This window comes from Cajanus cajan, chromosome 9, assembly GCF_000230855.2.
Source record: "Cajanus cajan strain Asha chromosome 9, NIPB_CcT2T_4, whole genome shotgun sequence".
In the NCBI taxonomy this organism is placed as follows: domain Eukaryota; kingdom Viridiplantae; phylum Streptophyta; class Magnoliopsida; order Fabales; family Fabaceae; genus Cajanus; species Cajanus cajan.
Genome location: NC_138525.1, coordinates 6184713 through 6207123, shown reverse-complemented (window position 1 = coordinate 6207123; position 22411 = coordinate 6184713). Strand labels below are relative to the sequence as shown.

At 29.3% G+C, this 22411-nt stretch overlaps 3 protein-coding genes across 3 annotated transcripts; 2 read left to right on the top strand and 1 right to left on the bottom strand.

Moving 5' to 3' along the window:
• The first annotated feature begins 12767 nt into the window (after nucleotides 1-12767).
• Nucleotides 12768-13532, top strand: LOC145951904 (uncharacterized). Its single transcript, XM_083064090.1, has one exon. It carries the CDS (start codon nucleotides 12768-12770, stop codon nucleotides 13530-13532), a length of 765 nt encoding a protein of 254 aa, XP_082920216.1.
• Nucleotides 13533-17313: 3781 nt separating this feature from the next.
• On the top strand, nucleotides 17314-17760 carry LOC145951903 (uncharacterized). Its single transcript, XM_083064089.1, has one exon. The coding sequence runs from the start codon at nucleotides 17314-17316 to the stop codon at nucleotides 17758-17760; it is 447 nt and encodes a 148-aa protein (XP_082920215.1).
• A 934-nt stretch (nucleotides 17761-18694) lies between these two features.
• On the bottom strand, nucleotides 18695-19607 carry LOC109795267 (LOB domain-containing protein 21). Its single transcript, XM_020354717.3, has one exon. The coding sequence runs from the start codon at nucleotides 19373-19375 to the stop codon at nucleotides 18833-18835; it is 543 nt and encodes a 180-aa protein (XP_020210306.2). The 5' UTR covers nucleotides 19376-19607; the 3' UTR covers nucleotides 18695-18832.
• Between the last annotated feature and the right edge of the window lie 2804 nt (nucleotides 19608-22411).

Below are 22411 nucleotides of genomic sequence, written 5' to 3'. Positions count from 1 at the left end.
TAATTTTAGACTTAATAGGGATGATGTGAAGAATCTGTTGTGATTAGCACTAAACAGTAAACACTGTATAAGCACACGATCAACTTCTGCCCATTGGGAAGGGTGAATGGCCTTGTGATTAAGGGTGTGTTTGTTAATATTTTTTAACTAAATAAAATTTATTTAAGAAAAAGACATGTATTTGTTTAAGAGTTTTGTTTTAATAACTTGTATAGCATTTCTTTAAAATATGATTTGCGAGTATATGTTTCAACTTTTCAACTCTTAATTAAATATTAGTATTTCTTTTTCATCTTTATTCTTGATATTTATTCATAACTCCCTGTTATCCATTTATATTAAAAAATCCAACGCTTTTTCAAATTGGACACTTTTACGGTCTGCTTGTTTAAGCAAAAGAGTTAACGAGAGAGCAAACAAAGTGACGTCCCATCAACCCTTTGGTAAAAACAAATGGCGATAAGAGAATAAAAATGTTTGATTCTCCCACAAAAATTCTTTTTTTCCTAGGATGCTAAGAAATGGAACTAAGAGATTGCAAATTTGCCTCTTTCTTAATTATACGCCGGAAAACAAATAGGGTCATAGGCACGTGTGATCCTCCTTTAATAATTTAATTAAATTAGTTTAATGGGTTAATAATTACTTACCTAATTAATTATTAGGACCCATTAAAATTAAAATAATGTTCTTATTCTTTTGCTTTAAATTATATATATTAAAGAGAAAATGGTACTTTGTACTTACGCGTTTTTTTAAATAAAAGATAATAATAATTAAAATTAAATATATGCGAATGATTATGATTAGAAAATATGAATAATTTTAAATAATTATTTATTTACTTATTTTAATATATATATATATATATATTAATGTAAAAACATATTTCGTGTTTCATCTATTTTTTTTAAATCAAACTAAAATAAATGATAAAATCAATTGAAATTAAATATGTTTTAGTGGCTAACAATTAGAGAATGCGAGATGCTTTAAATAACTTTTTTTAATCCTTATACATGCAATTTTTTTTTTATCTTTTTAGACTCCGTCATTAATTTTTTTATAATATTACTTTTTTTTTTTATTGACGTGACAAAGTATTAATTCAGCTTTCATGCTTAATGTCAAATCTATTTTTGTTGGAATTACTTTAGATTAGATTTTTTAATGTTTCGTGTTTCTTTTGTACCATAACTTACAACACCTATTTTTGAGACATTTTTTTTATTTTTACAAAATTGAACATCTCTATCATGATAATACAAAATAAATGTTAAAAAAATTTAACAATAAAGACTAAAAGAACTAAAAAAACTACAAATATAATGACTTAAAAGATCTAGCTTAAATTATAGGAACTTAAAATGTTTATTTCAAATTATAGAGATTAAAAGATGAAACAAGTGAAACTATAAATACTAAAAAAATATGATAACCATAAAACTATTATTATATGCATGGACAACATAAGACTGTATGAAAGACCAGAGCGCATTAGGATATATATTTCTTTTAGTCCCATAAATTTAAAAATAGTATTTTTAGTCTATTAAATTTTTAAAAATCATGTTTTAATTTTTCAAGTCATCAACAATTAACATATATAAAAGTGACAGATTAAGATAATCATATAATATTAACAAAGTTTAATGTAATATTTTAAATAATATATACATTGATATATAAAATTTATATGATAATATTTGATAAATTTTTTAATAAAATTTAAGTATAAGAATTAAAATAAAAATTTTAGATATTATAAAAATTAAAAAGACATTTTAAATTTGAGACCCTAAAAATAAATTTAACTTAATTTAAATGACAAAATCATATTTAAGCGTTTCATTTTTCATCCTCGCTTATTTCTTATTTTTACTCTAAACTTTTTTTCAACCTGACAAAGCACTGGTGTCTCTTTCTCTGTCACGGTGGTCACTCATGGTGATATTCCATTAAATAACATGACATGATCATCAGCAGTTGCCAAAATCTTCTTTGGATTGTTATTTTAAAATTTTATTATTTATTTTAGTTATTGCAGTGCTTATTTAAGGGAACAGACACTACTACACTAGTACCGAAAATTTCTTCGTATATCAAGGGATATCATTGTTGAAACTTGAAGGGTAATAGTCGTGATAACCATTGCTGAAGTTTCATAAGAATAAGTTGTATTATTAAACAAAAAAATATTAAGTTGTTGAACAAGTGATTCCCTAGAGTCACATTAAATTGACCGATCTTGAACCTCCTTCCTCAGAAGCAACTCTATGCGATTCTTTCTGTCGAGTTCTTGAATTTTTAAATTAATGATTGAGAACTATAATTGGGCTAAACGACCATTTTGGTACAGTTTTAGAAACTATATACCAAAATGGGGCTGTTTTAAAATATATTATACCTTTAGGACTATTTTTTACGGTGTCGCTATGGGCCATAGCGACACAATTGACATGTGACTTTTTTTTTTTGGGCTTGGTTGGGCTGGAACGAGCAACATCAGTGTCGCTATAGGCTGGGCCAACACAGTTGATGGACTAACAAAAATGATGTAGCCCATAGCGACACCCTCTAAGAAAAAAAAAAGAAAAAAACGAAAATAATAGAAATGTAAAATAAAAATAATAAACTGAGTTATTTATTATATATTTATAAAAATAAAATTTTTTAAAAATATAATTTTAAAATAAATTTTTATATAATTTTTAAGAGAGGCGTTATGGCCCATAACGACACAGTGTCGCTATGGGACATAGCGCCTTACATTTTCAATATTTATATATAATTTGTTTAATATAATATAATTAAATTTTAAAATAAACTGGGCCACAAAAACGTAATTAAACGTAATATATTTTTTTTCCTTTAAAATGCGTAATTAAAAAAATGAAAAAAAAAAATTAAAGGCAGTGTCGCTATGACATTGCCACTTCTTTATATATATATATATTTTTCTTTTGAATTTGTTTATTTTATATATTTTTTTCCTTTAAATAATTATATTACGAATTAAATATATATTTAAATATTTAATAATTTATTTATATATTAATTAAAAAATATTAAACAAAAAACGCATAGCGACAAAAAAATTGAAAAAAAAAATTAAAGGCAGTGACACTGCCACTTCTTTATATATATATATTTTTTTTCTTTTGAATTTGTTTATTTTATATATTTTTTTCCTTTAAATAATTATATTATGAATTAAATATGTATTTAAATATTTAATAATTTCTTTATATGTTAATTACAAAATATTAAAAGAAAAATGCATAAATGAAAAAAATGAAAAAAAAATTAAAGGCAGTGTATATATATATATTTTTTCTTTTAAATTTGTTTATTTTATATATTTTTTTCTTTAAATAATTATATTATGAATTAAATATGTATTTAAATATTTAATAATTTCTTTATATGTTAATTAAAAAATATTAAACGAAAAACGCATAATTTATAAAAATGAAAAAAAAAATTAAAGGCAGTGTCGCTATGGACACTGCCACTTCTTTATATATATATATATATATATATATATATATTATTTTTTTTTCTTTTGAATTTGTTTATTTTATATATATATTTTTTAAATAATTATATTACGAATTAAATATGTATTTAAATATTTAATAATTTCTTTATATGTTAATTAAAAAGTATTAAACGAAAAATGCATAATTAAAAAAAATGAAAAAAAATTAAAAGCAGTGTCGCTATGGACACTGTCACTTCTTTATATATATATATTTTTTTTTCTTTTGAATTTGTTTATTTTATATATATTTTTTCCTTTAAATAATTATATTACGAATTAAATATGTATTTAAATATTAAATAATTTCTTTATATGTCGCTATGGACACTGCCACTTCTTTATATATATATATATTTTTTCTTTTGAATTTGTTTATTTTATATATTTTTTTTAAATAATTATATTACGAATTAAATATGTATTTAAATATTTAATAATTTCTTTATATGTTAATTAAAAAATATTAAACAAAAAATGCGTAATTAAAAAAATGAAAAAAAAATTAAAAGTAGTGTCGCTATGGCCCATGGCGACACCGTGTCGCTATAGGCCATAGCGTCACTTTTACAAATTAATTTTTTTAAAATTATTTACTTATAGTAAAATTATTTTTTTTATATTAAATATTTGACGTTGTAGGCTATAACGACTTTAGTGGAGCTGTTTTGTGTCACTATAGGCTGTAGCGACATTATTAATATGGCTTTCATGGCTTCGCTAGAATTACAAAATTGTCACGTGTCATAGGTATCGCTATGGGCTCTAAAATGTTTCAAAACAACCCTATTTTAGTAAATAGTTTGTAAAAGTGCTCTAAAATGGTCGTTTAACCACTATAATCGGCTCTTTGGAGATATTCAAGTATATTGTTTCTCGTAATTTCTTCCTTGCATCATTTTCAGCAACCACGGGATGAGAACTGTTGACAATATTTCAAGTTTAGATCGATGTTCCAGATATGCTGTTCCGTGACAAGAATCTTTGACCTAGACAAGGTTGACGAGTGAGAAATCCTTTTAGATGAAGCCAAGGGACACCATACTTGGAAATTGGAATCCCTACCACAGTAGGAAATCAATCAGAGGGAAAAAATAATAACTTAAATATATGCTGATTAAACGCCATATTTTGAGGGAACCATAAAGAGTAACTTGATTTTGCTCTTGTTAAAAAAAAAAACTTCATTTTGCTATTACAAGACAATTTTAGTTTTAAGGCCAGAAATATCCCACTTTATTCTTCTACCTATTTTTTTTTTCATCTAAAATTATTGATCTCCAAATACTACATTAAACATTTAGGCAGTATTTAAAGAGAAAATATGTCACGTACATTTAATAACAAAATATCATAGATTAATATATACGGTAAATTTGTTTTACTTTTATAATAACTACTCTAACAATCAAATCAACCATCTTTTTTAGTTAATTAAACGGTAACAATATCACTTTTCTGTATTTGCAACATATTGGGCTAGCTATATGGAAAGGTGGTTGTGGGTGCAAAAACTTTGTGAGGAAAATAGCGTTGTGTTAGTTAATATGTAGGATTGTTGGAGAATTTTACTATAACTTAAAATTTAATTAACTATTTTATTTAATTATTTTTCTGTTATAATATTTTATTTTATTTTTAAAATTTAATAAAGTTTTAAATATTTTGACTGAATTTTTAACTTGGAACCTTTGCATACGTGTTAATTTTTATTGTAATCCAGTTTTTATTTTTATGGTTGTTATATTTCAATTTCGTTTTTTTTTTTTTGAAGCAGCAAAAGATATTTTATTTATTTAATGGTACCAGAAGTGCAATTCATATTACAAAAAATGTGACTTGGTTAACCGTAATATAGAAATATCATATTCCAGATTACTAGACAACCAAGATTTGTGTTGTACCCCTCAAGTCTAATAGAGACCACCAGTACATGTACATATTTCAAATCCTCTTTTAGCCCCTTCATGTTTTCCGTAACTCTCAATGTCACACATAGGCCGTTGGATTTCCTCCCTTTTATCCATGACTTCCCCCATCCATTACATAACTTAAACAACCAGCTCACTGCTCCTCCAGCAAGTGTAAACACATAACCAGTAGTAGATTTTCTTTTATCCAGATCTCCTGCAAAATCTGAATCAACATAGCCATTGACAAAAAACTCCGATCCTTCAAAACATAATGCAACATCTGAGGTTCCTTTGATATATCTAAGGATCCTCTTTACAATACTCCAATGCTCTCTACCAGGATCTGCCATAAACCTACTGACCGCTCCCACTGCTTGTGCAATGTCTGGTCTCGTACAAATCATGGCATACATAAGGCTTCCCACCGCTGATGCATACAGCACTCGAGACATTTCCATCCTCTCTGCTTCGTTCAATCAGGCACAGTCCCAAACAAATTTAGACAAGCTACCTTCACAAACTGTGCAAAATCCAAAGAATGTGAGTGCTATCACCTTGAGGTCTGGCAAACAAATTGACATCCCAAAATTTAGACAAGCTACCTTCACAAACTGTGCAAAATCCAAAGAATGTGAGTGCTATCACCTTGAGGTCTGGCAAACAAATTGACATCCCAGCACCACCTACAGCTGTTGTACCTCCACCTGAGCCTACACTTGAGAAAGAGGGCCACACAGGTAGTAGCAAAAATCTTCATGCAGGTAGACCTTCTTCCATTACACACGGTGATGATCTATATCAGCCTCCCATCCCTCTTCCATTTCCACCAAAATCAATTCCAAGCAAAAAGATGGAAGAGGTGGACAAGGAAATATTAGAAACCTTCAGGAAGGTAGAGGTGAACATACCTCTACTAGATGCCATCAAGCAAATTCCCAGATATGCTAAGTTCCTGAAAGACTTGTGCACCCATAAGAGGAAGCTAAAGGGTACTGAGAGAGTGAACATGGGCAAAAATGTATCTGCACTTATAGGGAAATCTGTTCCTCAGATTCCTGAGAAATGCACAGATCCAGGTTCTTATTTTGTGCCACCACCTCCACTGAGGAAGGATCATTATCCACCACCCTTTGATGATTGGCTGTTGGAGATTTCTCACCCGCCGCTCCACTCCCATTCCCATCTTTCACTTGATGCTATTCCCAATGCCATTTCTGCAGTGTCTTGGCATCCTCCATAAATAAGGGAGTTTCTTTATCCTCTCCTTTTATTTCACTTGTCATAATTTACATTGCATAACATTGGGACAATGTGTGATTTAAGTATGGGGGGAAATGTTTTGGTTTGATGTTTTTAGGATTTATTTTGTTATTTTGTGTTTATGTCGTACTCCCTTTCGTTGTTGCACATTGCAACAAATATGTCTTTATATGATTTATTGTGTGATTTATATGATTGATGGTTGAATTATTATTTTTCGTGTTGTTTATAATTCTGAGGGTCAAGGAAGATCCTTGAGAATTAAATTATCCTTAAGTCAGTTTTAGTTAAAGTTAGTTGAGACAATTAAAATAAGGGTATATAAAGTTTTACTTAAGATGTGAACTTTGTAAATTTATGTTTTAAGAAAAATTAGACAGAAGCTTAAGAGAGATTTGTTAGAAATCTCATATTAACTAAAAATAAGATCATAATACTGTATATAAGTGGTAAGCAATCCTCACCTTACAACACAATTTTGTAGAATTGAGTTAAATCCAAATTTCACATTCTAAGATGGTATCAGAACGTATCAAAATCTATCCTAATAAGTATTGTTGGTTTTGTCAAACCACCTGCTATCATACCGTTAGACCACCCATGTAACGACCCACCCTAGGCCGTCACATCAAAACCAACTAAAATAAAATGATATATAATATAGAAAATAGAGCAAAAGCCAACTACGCTAGAGTGTAAAAATTTGTCTTCATAATATCAAACATAATTATATCAGAGTCAGTCTTAGTAAAATTATACAGTAATCTCATAATAACATCATATAAGACACCCTAGGTGCTGGTCAAGCTCTAAACCTAGCTACTTCTCAAAGCAGCTACCAAAGACTTCTTGCTATCCCAAAGCCTCACACCTGATCTGCTCCCCCACAAAGTGAGATCATCACAGTCCAAACCACATGGAAACATAAGGGTTAGCACGTATAAAAACCAACCATAGTACAATAAAATGAAATATCATTAAACTAGATATTCATCAACAATACATATCCATACCAAGGAAATGAACATTAAAATAGTTATTTCCATGCCAAATATAAACTAATCCAGAATCTAAGGTATACACATCCATACCAATGTATACATATTTAATAAAGAATCCATAACCAATGTATACAATCCATACCATATGTATACATATTCCACATCCAAAAACAAAGTCACACTACTGTATAATCCATGATGTAACCAACACATCCAAACCAAATGTTGGCCTCAACACCATCCAAACCAAGTGTTGATACGGTGAAACATGTCAGCAACCCATGTCCCACGCCTAACCTCTCATGGAAAATATACAGTTGGATTTACGTCGTCACGTAACCCTGGTGGAGCCACCTCATCCATCGGTATGACTCGGCCCAGACCCATACCGGTAGCAAATAGAATACTTAGAGGAGTACTTCAGAATTCACCTAACATCTGAAGTGGTTTATTATATAATCCTTGGAAAAGTTCCTTATTGGAATCCTCACCATGGGATTCACAAATTTTATAGTTTTCCAAAGATTATATCCTGATCTCACCAAGAGATCTTCCATACCATAACCTTACTCCTCTGAGTTCTATTAGCTTTTCCAAACCACATGCACATAGCATATTTCATAATTACATACAACTTTTCCATAACCATGCCAAATCATTCACTAGAACAATCATATCTAGAGTTCTAGACCTCCTTTTTGGGTGATTCCAATGCCATTAGAAAGCTAACATCTAAGGCTACAACTTTCATGACAAAATCAAAATACTCATGAAAAGTACTATTCATGTGAATAGTAATAGTACTATGCACATGAACAGTAGTTTCTGAAATCAATTCGTGACTGAATAGTAAACTCAAATTGAATGAATAGTAAATTCAAATTGAATGAATAGTAAATTGAATGAATAGTAAATTATGCAATCAGACGGAATTCATATGAATAGTACTATTCATGTGAATAGTAACTTTCACGACAGAAAACTTGAAAATCATCAAAATTCCTTCCAATTCATGAATCCAATCCAAATTACACGAAATTGAACCATTATAAAGCATAAACAATATCCAGAAACAACATTTTAAGCAATAAAATCAAGTTTTAACCATTAATTCATGCAAATCATGAAGAAATCATGAAAACCCTATCAAACCCCTTTTTCCTCAATCCATCCTTAATCAAGCTTAAATCATGAAATTAATATGATATTTCAAACCCATACATACTAGATTAAGTCTTATAAGTACTACCCTTACCTCAGAAACTTCAGAAATGCAAGATTTGGACAAACCCCCAAATTCCCAATTCAAACTTCAATCTCAATTTTCAAGGCTTTAGAGGCCAAATCTCCTGAAACTCCAGTTGTGAAGATTGATCCTGGCTTGATAAGCTTCCCAAATATGTCCTCAGCTTCCCTCCGGACCAGAGCCTTTCTCTCTCTACTTTCTCTCTCTAAAAACTGTCTCTGTCTGACAAATGAAATCCTCCGGTCCTAAGTCCCTATATATAGCCATTTTTCAAAATTTCCAAATTTCACCCTTAGCACCTATTCACCTCAAATATCCTATTCCTTGAAGTATTTCAACTCCCTAAGCTCTGAAACAACCTCAAATTCACTCAGAAAGACCAGATTTATCTTATGTTCCTATCCTTCGATCTCCTACCCATCTTATTCCTTTCCATGCAATACTCACAACTCACCACCATATGAAATGCAACATGTGTCAACACACAAACAAATATCACTTTCAGATATAGATGCTTGGAATAATGAGTTGCATGCCATAATACTTCACTTAACCAAGATGAGGAGGAAGGTGATCAGTCTTCTTCCCTCTTAATACTGGTTCAGTATAATGGTGTACAATGCATCATTCACCAAATTCATGCACACACATGCCTATACAAACTATCAAAACATCAACCTCTCATCTCATACTATAAAATCGCAATGCTTAAATAACTAATCAAAATCACATTAACATACAACATGCATAGAAGTAAGTACATTCCAAATCCACATAAATAACATATACATACATACATATATACTAAATAACTTAGTATTTTCCATGGTGTTACAACCCACAAATGTCTAATCCTATAAAATTCATGCTTTAGATGTCTAGTCCTCAATGTGAAGGGTGTGTGTTAGAGATTTCACATCGACTAGGAATAAGACCATAATAACATTTATAAGTGGTGGGTAATCTTCATCTTACAAGTCGATTTTGTAAAGTTAAGTGAGACCTATATCCCACATTATAAGAAGGCTCTCTAGAACTCGAGAAGAAACCCTTTTCAAATCCCTCATTCCCCTTATTTGTCTCCATCTCTTCCTACAACCGCTTGAAATGGATTGTTGGTATTTGAAGCTTGTTGAGCCAATAACACCAAGTCAAAGTCGTATAAAGTTTTTCTTCTTTCTTCTTCTCTTTCGCTTGGAGTTGAGGTAAGATAAGCATTATGGTTTAAATCATTTTGATGTTGAATGCTTATTGTTATGATTTGAATTCATCATTTGCATGCTTGAATTGGTGAAAAGTATGAATTGATTACGTTGTGGAAAATGTTATTGAAATGATGTTCTTAAGTCATTTTGAATTTATGAATTTTGTTGGCTACATGTTATGTACGATTTAGTTTTCAAGTTATTTATGGTACCTAGATGTTGTATTACATGTTGCATGTTGGTGGATTTTTGGATTTCAAGTGGATTGGGTAAAAATTGAGCATATGTTAGATGCAAAACTCATCGTCACGCTACCACTAGTACAAAAATCACTTTTAAAATCGAGATTTTAAAATCGGTCATAAGGTAGCCGATTTTAAAAGTGATGCAGTGGTAATTTTGTAAATAATGACATTACTTTTTAAATCGGCTACCTTATGACCGATTTTAAAGGTCTCTGATGCTACTTTTAAAATTGGCTCTTAAATAGCTGATTTTAAAAGTGCTATTTTTAAAATCGGCTCTCAAATAGCCAATTTTAAAAGTGCTACTTTTAACATTGGCTATTTAAGAACCGATTTTGTACGTAATTTTTAAAATTATCTCTTAAATAGCCGATTTTAAAAGTTCTACTTTTAAAATTGGCTATCTAAGAACCGATTTTAAAAATTACATACAAAATCGGTTCATAAATAACCGATGTTAAAAATGTCAGAACTTAATCTAAAGTATACGGTCCCATTCTTCCTTCCCCTCCATTCTCTAATCTTTGGCTCCATATGTTCTTTAGATTAAGTCTACAGTTCATATATTCTTTTCTTTACTCTCTCGGACTCTCATCTAAAGTCTCTAGCTTCTCATTTTCTTGGAAGAATACAATATCAAGGTAACATTTTCTTCTCATGTCTCTTATTTCGTGGTTGCTCGGCGAATTTTGAATCTGCAACGGCCCGTTTTGAGGCCTTTCCAGAATACAATTTTAGGCATTTTTCAGATTCCGGAACGGCCTGTTCCAATTTAGGAACGGCTCGTTCTAAAGTGGGCAACTTTATTTAATAGGATGTTGTTGTCCCACCAAAGGCTATGCTTAACCATTCTAGAAATCTAACTCCGATAAAAAAGCTATGGAGATTGGTTGCAGATATAGAAGATGACAGTCGACCCGAACAGGTCCCTTGAGCTCCTAAAGTGTTTGGCTTCTATAGTAATATCCCCTTGTATATAAGCCAGAGTGACATATCAAATATTACAAACGGACACTGCATGCTGAACATATCAATTTTCCAATTGTGGTTATTGTAAGTATTTGAATTAATTTTAATTATGTTTTGTTGCTTTTTTCTAACTTTATTTCTAACCTTGTAGATTTATCCATAAATTGAGTGTGGATAAAGGGAATGATCACATTTATGAATTTTTGAAACCCGAGTTAATCCAAAAAATTGGGAACAAGACAGAAGAAATTCAAGTTTACATCCAAAATTGGATGTCTGACTCAAATAAAAAGTTTACTTAACTCTTTACTTTTATAAGTAAGTCTATTTGTATATAATTGATTATAAAATTTTTAAAAAATGTATTGTCTATTACTGATAATTTCTCAATGCAGTGCTCATTGGCAACTTCTGATTATTTGTCCTATTGATAATATATCTGTATACATTTGTTTGATGCACAAACCTCCTCTTGTGTTAAAAAAATTGATTATTTTTTTTAGAGAAGATTGTAGAGGATCAATTCTAAAGTTAAAGGGGTAAATCTTATGGAAGAGTTGAATTCAATTTCATAGTATTGTTTGCTCTCTAGTATTAAATTCAAATTCATATGTCATTTATATATTAAATTTGATAGCAGACTGTTGGTATTGTAATTATGAACTGATATTTTTGCTTTTTGGATGGAGGTGAATGTTTATGATATCTCCGTTTGCCTTTTTTTATAAAAAAAAATATTTTATGTAACAATATTTTTGTGCTTTATCTTCTGATAGATGATTTTGTCGTCCCCGATTGCTCTTTTACTGAAATTCTTCGCGCATTTCCCCTTAGATACATGGCCTTTTGAACTTCGTTGCCATGTTTGTTATGTTACTAGAACTCCAAAGGATATCAAATTAATTAGATTTTTTTTTTGGTTAAAATCAGAGTAAAAACGAAAGATATATGAATTTAATGTATTTATATTCTAATGTTGATATACTGTCACCGTAAGGATTTATGAACTATTTATTAGAAATTGCTTTACATGATAATATTTAAAATAATTATTACAAAAGGTTAATAATTTTTAATTATACAATAATTAGTGATTGACAATAGTATAAAAATTCTGTACATTATCCATATATGTCAACTAAAATACATATTTTTATTTTAAACTAAAAATTTATTTGATATACTTTTATTTTAAATTGTTTTTTATTTAATTTTATTCAGTCATAATAGGAACAAGAGTTACTATCTAATAAAGGAATTTTCATAAAATTCCATTGTATATTTTTTATAATTACATGTTTTAATTTGGATAGGTCAACAAACATTGGCTGAAGACTATCCTAGATTATATATCAATTCAGGACAACAACAAACAACTATCCACAATATGGGACACTGGCTAGAGGGAGGTTGGGAGTGGAGCTTTAGGTGGAGAAGAAGATGGTTGGGAAGGGACGAAATTCAGTGGGAAGAAATGATGGGCCGATTACAAGAAGTTGTGTTGGACAAAAATAGTGAAGACCATTGGATCTGGATGGTAGGAAATAACATGGAATATACTGTTAAGGCTACTTATGATCAACTCAGTTCATGGAAGAATGGTGGAGAAGAAGGTGGAGTATATAAAGAACTATGGTCGCTAAACCTACCACCAAGGGTGTCTATAATGATTTGGAGACTACTTAGGGAAGGATTGCCTACAACAATGAATCTTAAGAGCAGGAATATTGAACTAGGAGAGTCGGAGAGACTATGTAGTCTATGTTCACGAGCAGAGGAATCTACATCTCACATGTTCTTTGAATGCGGAGTTACTGACTGTGTCTGGAAAACGTGCTACAACTGGATAGACTTAGCAACTGTACTACCAGCAAATCCTTCAAACCATTTTCAGCAAATGCCCATCTCAATATCTTCTAAAAAAATTTCAGATAGGTGGAAAGTGTTGTGGAGTGCTGTGGTCTACAACGTGTGGATGATGCGGAACAATATCAGATTTAACGGCCGAAGACTACAAATCCAAAAATGTATACAGGATATAAAAAATGATACTTGGAGGTGGCTATCATTGAACAAACAATTCACATACAGCTATACACAATGGCAAGCAGACCCAGGTGGTTGTATAATGGATGGGGGAAGTCATGGATAAAAGGGAGGAAATCCAACGGCCTATGTGTGACATTGAGAGTTACGGAAAACATGAAGGGGCTAAAAGAGGATTTGAAATATGTACATGTACTGGTGGTCTCTATTAGACTTGAGGGGTACAACACAAATCTTGGTTGTCTAGTAATCTGGAATATGATATTTCTATATTACGGTTAACCAAATCACATTTTTTGTAATATGAATTGCACTTCTGGTACCATTAAATAAATAAAATATCTTTTGCTGCTTCAAAAAAAAAAAGATGTTTGTCTTTACGCACGAGAGGCCGAGAGAATGGACCCATTCGACAAAGACTACAAATCTTTACGGGTTGAACCCGAAATCTTCAAAGAAATGATAGAATGGATTTGGTCTTTATAATTTGTAAGAAGGCTCGTCATATATACAACTTTTTTTTGGTACACCTCCTTTCTTTTTATTTTAAAAAATAAATTTTTAAATATTTTTATTTTCTAATTTTTAATATTACATCTCAAACATTTAATGTAACATTTTTTCCTTCTTTTTCACACACATCTCTCTCTTTCTTTTTTATTTTGCTCTTTCAATTTTCATATGCACTTATTTGTCTTATTTTCATTCTCAACTTATTTCAATAAGTAATTTTTTTTTCAGTTTTTACATTACAATTTTCTCCCCTCTCCTTTCAATTTTGACATTATTACTCTCTCTTTCTCTTCTTTTAATTTTTACATGCACTCGAAACATTAAATTAGTATAGTTTCTACAATGTCAAAAGTGTTAGATTCATATTTTTTTGTTTGAGCACTTCCTCCCTTTCCACATTTCCAGAAAGCATAACGTTAAATTCAATGTAAAAAAAAAAAATTTTTCAAAATATTAATTTTAGTGTTCTAAAAAATATTTTTACAATTATATTTTTTTCATATTTCTATAACGTATTTTTCAAAAAATTGAAGTTACTATTTTGAAAAGGACTTTTCAGAATTATATATAATAACACACTTAAAAAAAATTATCGAGCACTAATTAGAGAATAGAAAAATATTAAAAATATTTTTAAAAAGAAGTGTACTCGTAAAAAAAATGTATATCATGAGCCTTAGTAAGAAGTAGAGGGTTTTGGGCCGTTTGATAATTGTATAAGGCCCAGCTCCGCAAAACGTACAATGGGTAAATGACGAGAGAGAAAAGAAAAAACTGAAAAAGCCCAAAGAAATTAACGACTAACCAAGGCAAACACTATATAATTTCTACGGTTATGAAATTAAAAAAAAAAGTGAAGTATATTCTTTTATTATTTAAATTTTGAATAATAAGTATACTAACTAATTTTTTTTTATTACGGTTGCCTTTCATCAACCTTAATATCACGGATTTGTAGTTTAATTTGTACAAAGGTTTTGTTTTTAAATTAGACTAAATTATATTTTTAATTTGTAATAATACGATTTTATTTATTTAATTCTAATTCTGAACGGGTGATGTGACCATTGGAATGTAAAAATTAGAAAAGGAGTTTACGAAATGTTGGTAGTGAGATTTGAGCAACAATCTCTTCTTTGCAACACCACTATCATTACCTCTTGGTCAAAGTACTTAGTTATTATATGAATGAAAGATATATTATGTATTAAATAGGAGATTAAAATTACATATTTATTGTTATTAAATAAATAATATAAATATAAATTGTTCTTTGATTGTTTTATAAGACCACATTTATTAATTCACAAGAATTAGAGTAGTCAACTTAGATAATAACATTATTTTTTACTGGCACATTGCACACTCATACAATATAGGCACTCATATCTTAGTCTCTTTCTAGGAGTTATTTTCCTTTACTAATTTGAGACGCAACGAGTCTCCATATAGATAGTAGTATCCATGTGTAATTTTTTTTGGAGTTTTACCCTCCTAAATTCAAAAATAAAAACATTAATTTTTACCTAAATTTATATAAAGTTTAAAAAATCACCCCAACATATTAAAGATACATACTAATAAGGATGATCACAAGAGTAACACATAATATTACTAATAAATTAATATTAATAAATATAAGGTACTAAAGCAATAAACATTTGATAAAAATCAATAAACATAAATTAGTTTATATTAATATAAATTATTATTTATTTAATCTGAAATATTAATATTCGATAAATATTTATTAATAATATTAAATTTAATATCAATAAATACACATTAGTATATATATTACTATCATTCCACAAAAATATCAATATATTAGGTTAATTGTATGTATATGATATAAATGTAATTTTTTTTTGTGAAATAATACAAAATATTACATAAATATATATCTTACTTCAGTCACTAAAATATGTAAAGAAAAACTAAAAAAATAAAAACACTATTTTACAAAAGATTAGAAAAAAAAAAGATATATTTTTTTTGATAATGAAAAAAAACACAGATATCTAGTATTAAAATGAACAGTTATTTTTTTATTTAATAATTACTATTTATTATTAATTGTTTTTAAGTTGTATATAAACCAAACATAATACTTTTGCCGACTTAAGCGGATGTAGAATAATAGATTCAATTGATCAAATATGTTAAGGATTTGCATACCTTGCTAGTTGCTAGAAGTCAAATTATGTCCTGTCAACAAAAGAAAAGTCGAATTATGTATTGATTCAAAATAGTTTGCAAGAAATTTAATTTCTACAACTTTTTCAAATACATGGAATGAAGAGTGCAATTTGAAATTTATCCATATTCTTTTTAATCATTTATTTATTTATTAAAGAGTTTTTTTTTGTCAAATATAGAGATTAATATTTTTTTTTAAGTTTGATAGCTACTGATTAGGTGAATATCGCTTTCCAACTTTAATTTTTTATATTTGAAAGAGCTAAGATTTGATTCTCCATTATTAAATGACACAAGTTCCTTGTTACTGAAATCAATCTAAATTGATTTTCAAATATATATATATATATATATATATATATATATATATAATTAAATAATTTCAAGAATAATTCATGATTAAGTTATTTAATTATATATTAAATTTTAACTATTCAATTATTAAATTAAAAATTTTAAAATATATAGATTAAATTTACAAATTTTTAAAAATTTATAAATTATTTGATCTATATATCAAATATTATTAATATACAACATATAATTAGAGTCATTTAATTTCTCTCTTTTTATATATATATATATACTAATGAAATTTACTTGACCTAGACGGTGTTGGACTAATTTAATTTTACAATTTTTTTAATTAAACAAAATTCTTAAATGAAACCAATTTTAGTAGTTTTAAGATTCAATAATATATTATATCGATTAATTGAAAAATAAAATTTATTTAAGTTGAAAATAAGTACTAAACAATTTTAAAACTTTACTTGAATGTTTATTTTGAAGTAACTTGAAGACCCATAAAATAGTGAAGATAAACATAACATAATGTCGGCATAGGTTATTAATGTCGACAGTTTGGGAACACATCGTTTGTATCCATCAACAACCGCCTTAACGATGAAATCAATGAATAAGGTAAGTCGATGCATGTGTTTTTTTGTGGCCACGCCTGTAGGAACTATTGTGCCATATACGACAAATAAATAGTTTAAGCTCTAGCATTAATTCGTCTTTGGATTCCCACACACGGTTAAGCTTATGTACCATGGTGGGGTTGGTGACTCTGGAAATCACAACGGGTCTATAAAGAACTATGGTCGCTAAACCTACCACCAAGGGTGTCTATAATGATTTGGAGACTACTTAGGGAAGGATTGCCTACAACAATGAATCTTAAGAGCAGGAATATTGAACTAGGAGAGTCGGAGAGACTATGTAGTCTATGTTCACGAGCAGAGGAATCTACATCTCACATGTTCTTTGAATGCGGAGTTACTGACTGTGTCTGGAAAACGTGCTACAACTGGATAGACTTAGCAACTGTACTACCAGCAAATCCTTCAAACCATTTTCAGCAAATGCCCATCTCAATATCTTCTAAAAAAATTTCAGATAGGTGGAAAGTGTTGTGGAGTGCTGTGGTCTACAACGTGTGGATGATGCGGAACAATATCAGATTTAACGGCCGAAGACTACAAATCCAAAAATGTATACAGGATATAAAAAATGATACTTGGAGGTGGCTATCATTGAACAAACAATTCACATACAGCTATACACAATGGCAAGCAGACCCAGGTGGTTGTATAATGGATGGGGGAAGTCATGGATAAAAGGGAGGAAATCCAACGGCCTATGTGTGACATTGAGAGTTACGGAAAACATGAAGGGGCTAAAAGAGGATTTGAAATATGTACATGTACTGGTGGTCTCTATTAGACTTGAGGGGTACAACACAAATCTTGGTTGTCTAGTAATCTGGAATATGATATTTCTATATTACGGTTAACCAAGTCACATTTTTTGTAATATGAATTGCACTTCTGGTACCATTAAATAAATAAAATATCTTTTGCTGCTTCAAAAAAAAAAAAAAAAACAACGGGTGCTTCGGGTTGCAATAAAACAGTACAGTTAGACCCACTTCCTTCCGTAGAAACGTTCATAGAGATTTACAAGAAAGGAATCATACTATTACTAGCTATATTAAATGGTGTTTCACACATGTAGGTAGGTGCTCCCAATCAACGCTGATCACCTTCATCTGCTTCTTTAATTTGTCCACATCACAAATGACTTATCTCAAATTCTCAACTCACAATTAGGGTAGTTTTTTTTTGTTTTCTTTTTTGGTAGGAATCACAATAAAACACTAGAAAGAGATCATAATTCGGAGAAAAGTGAGTCCTGATTAGAGCATACATATGCTTTCAGGAGCAGAATTTCATCCTCACTGTATGATCAAGAGATGCATATATATAAACTGTGAAAACCCTATTATTATTACAAAAGAGAAATTCAAAAACTCAAGGAAAATCATAATTTTTCCCGCAGTTCCCAATTATTAACAAAATAACATGGAAAAAAAAAACTTAAATGCAAAGCTATAAATTCTTGCAACGTTTTTCAATTAGAGTTTTACTTTGCTGATCATCCATATTAGCATATTACTAACCATGTAAAAATTCAATTCTGATAAGAGAATTAGGCTACTACAACTGATTTTTGTTCTAATAGTATAGGAATTATGAAACTAAAAGATTTCAATTAAGACCAATTCATTCAGTACTAGTGATTATTATTTATTAGCATAATATACAACACAGTTGCTGCTTTAGATTGATCAGAAAATTCAGAACAATTACAACAAAAGAGAGGATGTGGGGGGAATGATGGATCATAGCATCAAAATATATATGGGATTTGAATGAAATCATCCACCGTTTCATGTCTAGTCAAAGACAACTGAGACGAAGAGGAGTGGCAGAAGTTATCATTGAAGTCCCCACAAGAGAAAAATTCAGGTAAGGGTGGCAAACTAACATGAGCATTCAAGGAATGATCAGTAGTAATAGTAGTAGTAGCAGTAGCAGTAGCAGCAGCAACATAGCGAGCTAGACGATCTTTAGCAATGGCAAGATCATGTTGAAGCTCCACCATCTTCCTTTGCAACAGTGCTATGGCTCCAATGCATCCATAAACTGGGTCCCTAAGCCTTGCTTCTGCCTCATAAGCAAGCGAATTCACCGTGTCCTCTCTCTGCTCCTCCGGCACCTCAACCAGGATCTTGCTCACATTGCTCGCACCAAACACCTTGTGCACCTTCGCGAATTTCTTGCACTCGTCGGACCGAAAGTAAGGTGCAAATATACAATTGGGGATGCACCTTCTCTTCAAGAACTTGCACGCTGCACAAGAAGAACTTGAACGTGGCTCGTAACTCTTCATGGCTTTCAATTCTCTCAAAAATTGTTATCTCTTGTAACAAGTATACATATATATATGTATAAGGTTCTCTTGATAGGTACTTTGCTGAATTGCTATTTAAGGGCAACCACGTTTCCTTGCCTAGTGGCTCAGATAGGTCGTAGGTTTGGCACTTGCATGGGCCAATGTTGTCCTTTTTCTGCATTTATGTTATTTGCTTTTCATCATAGTTTAAGTTTTCTTTTGTATTGTTAATTGTGTTAATTAAGTTTAACAACCCGGTAATGTATTTATTTACTTACAACAATAGTATAAATCAACCAAAAAAAATTAATTTATTTTGAAGTCCAAATTAATAAATATATAACTGTCTTCAAAAGAAAAAATTGTACCGGGCTCAAACATAATACGATGGAAGATAACTGGTATAGAAAAAAAAATGTTTATTTATTAGCCGTCTACCATTCATTCAAATTGGGAGCAAAAGTAGGTCCAAATAATTGATTCATGTGGACAATGGGTGGTGTGAGTTGGTAGTTTTCAAGTTAGATATGATAGTTCATGAATAAAGATGGGGATATATTTTGATTGATTGGAGAAAAGAAATATTCTCAATAAAAAGCAAAATTATCCCTTGGCAGTGAGAGGTATGGTCACAAGAAGGAAACCAATAAGATTGAATTGAGTACTTTAGATGTAGTTGGAATCTTCAGTACAGCATAGTGGAGCCAAAAATAAAGCTAGTGCATGTGATGTTGTTTATATGCTTTCTATATCATTAGATATTTCATTTTTTCCGTTATTATTTTTTGCAATTCTAGTTGCTGTCTAACAAACTGAAACGGTAAGTTTAAGGTGAAGCTGTAGTGTAGCACATGGAAACAAAATGAGTGCGTCTCAAATTTAACCACATCAAATTAAACATCTTCTGCCCTTGCACAGCAACTTAACATGAGTTTCTCCATTTTATTTCTAAAAGAAGAAATATACAAGGTGTGTGACTGTGTGGTGGTTTTTTTTTTTTTTTTTTTTTTTTAATATTTACCAAATTAATTACAAATTCTTTTTTTTAAGAAGTTATAAATTCTTACTAATTCCTATGGGAATTAAATATTCACCATGCAGGCATGAAAAAATACTCCTTACTATATAAGAATATTTTTTTTGGTGAAAGATAAAAAATTATTCAAATTAAATTTTCAATTATTACTTTAAAGTTTTAAAGTATAATATCAGATCGATCCAGATTGCGTTTAATAGTAAAAGAAAATAGTGTTTTTAATTCATGGAATTTTAAATAAGTGTATTTAATATATAAACGATGCTATTCGAATAAGGAATCCATATATAGATTCAAAAGTTCAGCTTGATACTAAAGATTCAAGGGGAAAAAATAATGGAAGAAGAAAGAAAAAAGTTTTTATCTTTAAGTGTTGCCGTGGTGTAAACGAAATATATAGTAAGAGTCAATAAAACATTGATGATATATATTAAAGAGATTTGATATTTTATCTTTTGGAGGCCACCTCACACTAAAATTGATGCTTCCAATTCCAACGATAAGGATGGAGACATTAAAATATTGATGACTGGATAAAGACGACTTTAAACTGTATTAAGAATTAACATATTGGAAGGTTCAGCCTAGACGTAAATGTCATACAACGACTTTCTATCATTGCATATTACTGTGGAGGGTGCAACTGTAAAGATTTCCTATCTCATAATGGAATCTTATATAATAATTGTAGATTTCATTGTTAGGTGGACTGATCATAGCCCAAAATTTGGAGGGACTTGCATCACTTCCTGAAACCAATCTCTTGCTTCTCAGACTATATTTTTACACCATTTTAAATTATTACAATTCGACTTTTACTTTTTTGTGCATTGTTAACATAAATGAAAAAGTTAATATTGCCTATAATAATAAATTATGAAAGTACAATTTTTTAATATAATTATCGTCAAAATTAACATAAAATCTTACATACAAAAATCAGCTTGTAAAGTAAAGATTATTTTTCACTTATATATTAAGTAATTATTTAATCTCTAGTCGATGTGAAACTTGATTTTTTCCTAATATATATATATATAATAATTTGTTATATTACCATGTGAATTCACATATTATTTACTCCTTTTTTTATACCATATACTCTTATTTTTTTTCTTCTTTTCAATTTACATATATTTACTAATAAATGTTAATATTATTTATTTTTATCTTATTTATTATTTATATATTGAAAATAAAAAAATATTTTTTGTCTAAAAATATTAAAAGTGACAAAGATTATATATTTTGTTAAATATTAGTTAAATAAAAAAATAAATCCTTTTTTTTTTCTGTTTTATGCTGCATGTAAGAGTATTTATTGGAATGATTAATCAAATGATGTTTTAACTTAATCAATAATTTTGAATTTGAGTCATAAACATAACTGTTATGAGGGTAATACATGTGGTGTATATATCAAAAAGAGTTTTTGCTGGAATTGGATTCACCGAAAATGGAAGATGATAGTGATCAAACCAATCAAATTAATTTAAATAATTGATTAACTTTAATTAAAACTCAAACTAAATAAATTATATTTATATTTACAGTAAAAAAATTAAATTATGATCTAATTTTTTTAATTATTAATAGTCTCATTTAAAATTTATTGAAAAACAATTTAGGGACGAGAATATAAGGAAATTTGAAAGACCATAAACATAAAAAAAAAGAAGGTATTTTGAGAGTAGTTGAGAAATAGTTTTTTTTAACTGATCATAACTTATAAGGTTAGAGTGTGAAATACAATTTCTAAAAAAAAAAGAACGAAAATATTAAGAATATTTAATTGAGAAAATAAGAATAGTAAAAGTTTCACTCTTTAAATTGTGCATTCTAATTTAAAAGTTTTTTTTTTTTTTTAAAGATAGGAAAGAGCAATGAGGATTAAATCTAGGTTTTCATGCTTTCTAAGTACTTAATCCCTTTTTACCCAATCATTAAGTTAACTCTAATGATTTCTAATTTAAGAGTTTAATATTGATAGACTTTTA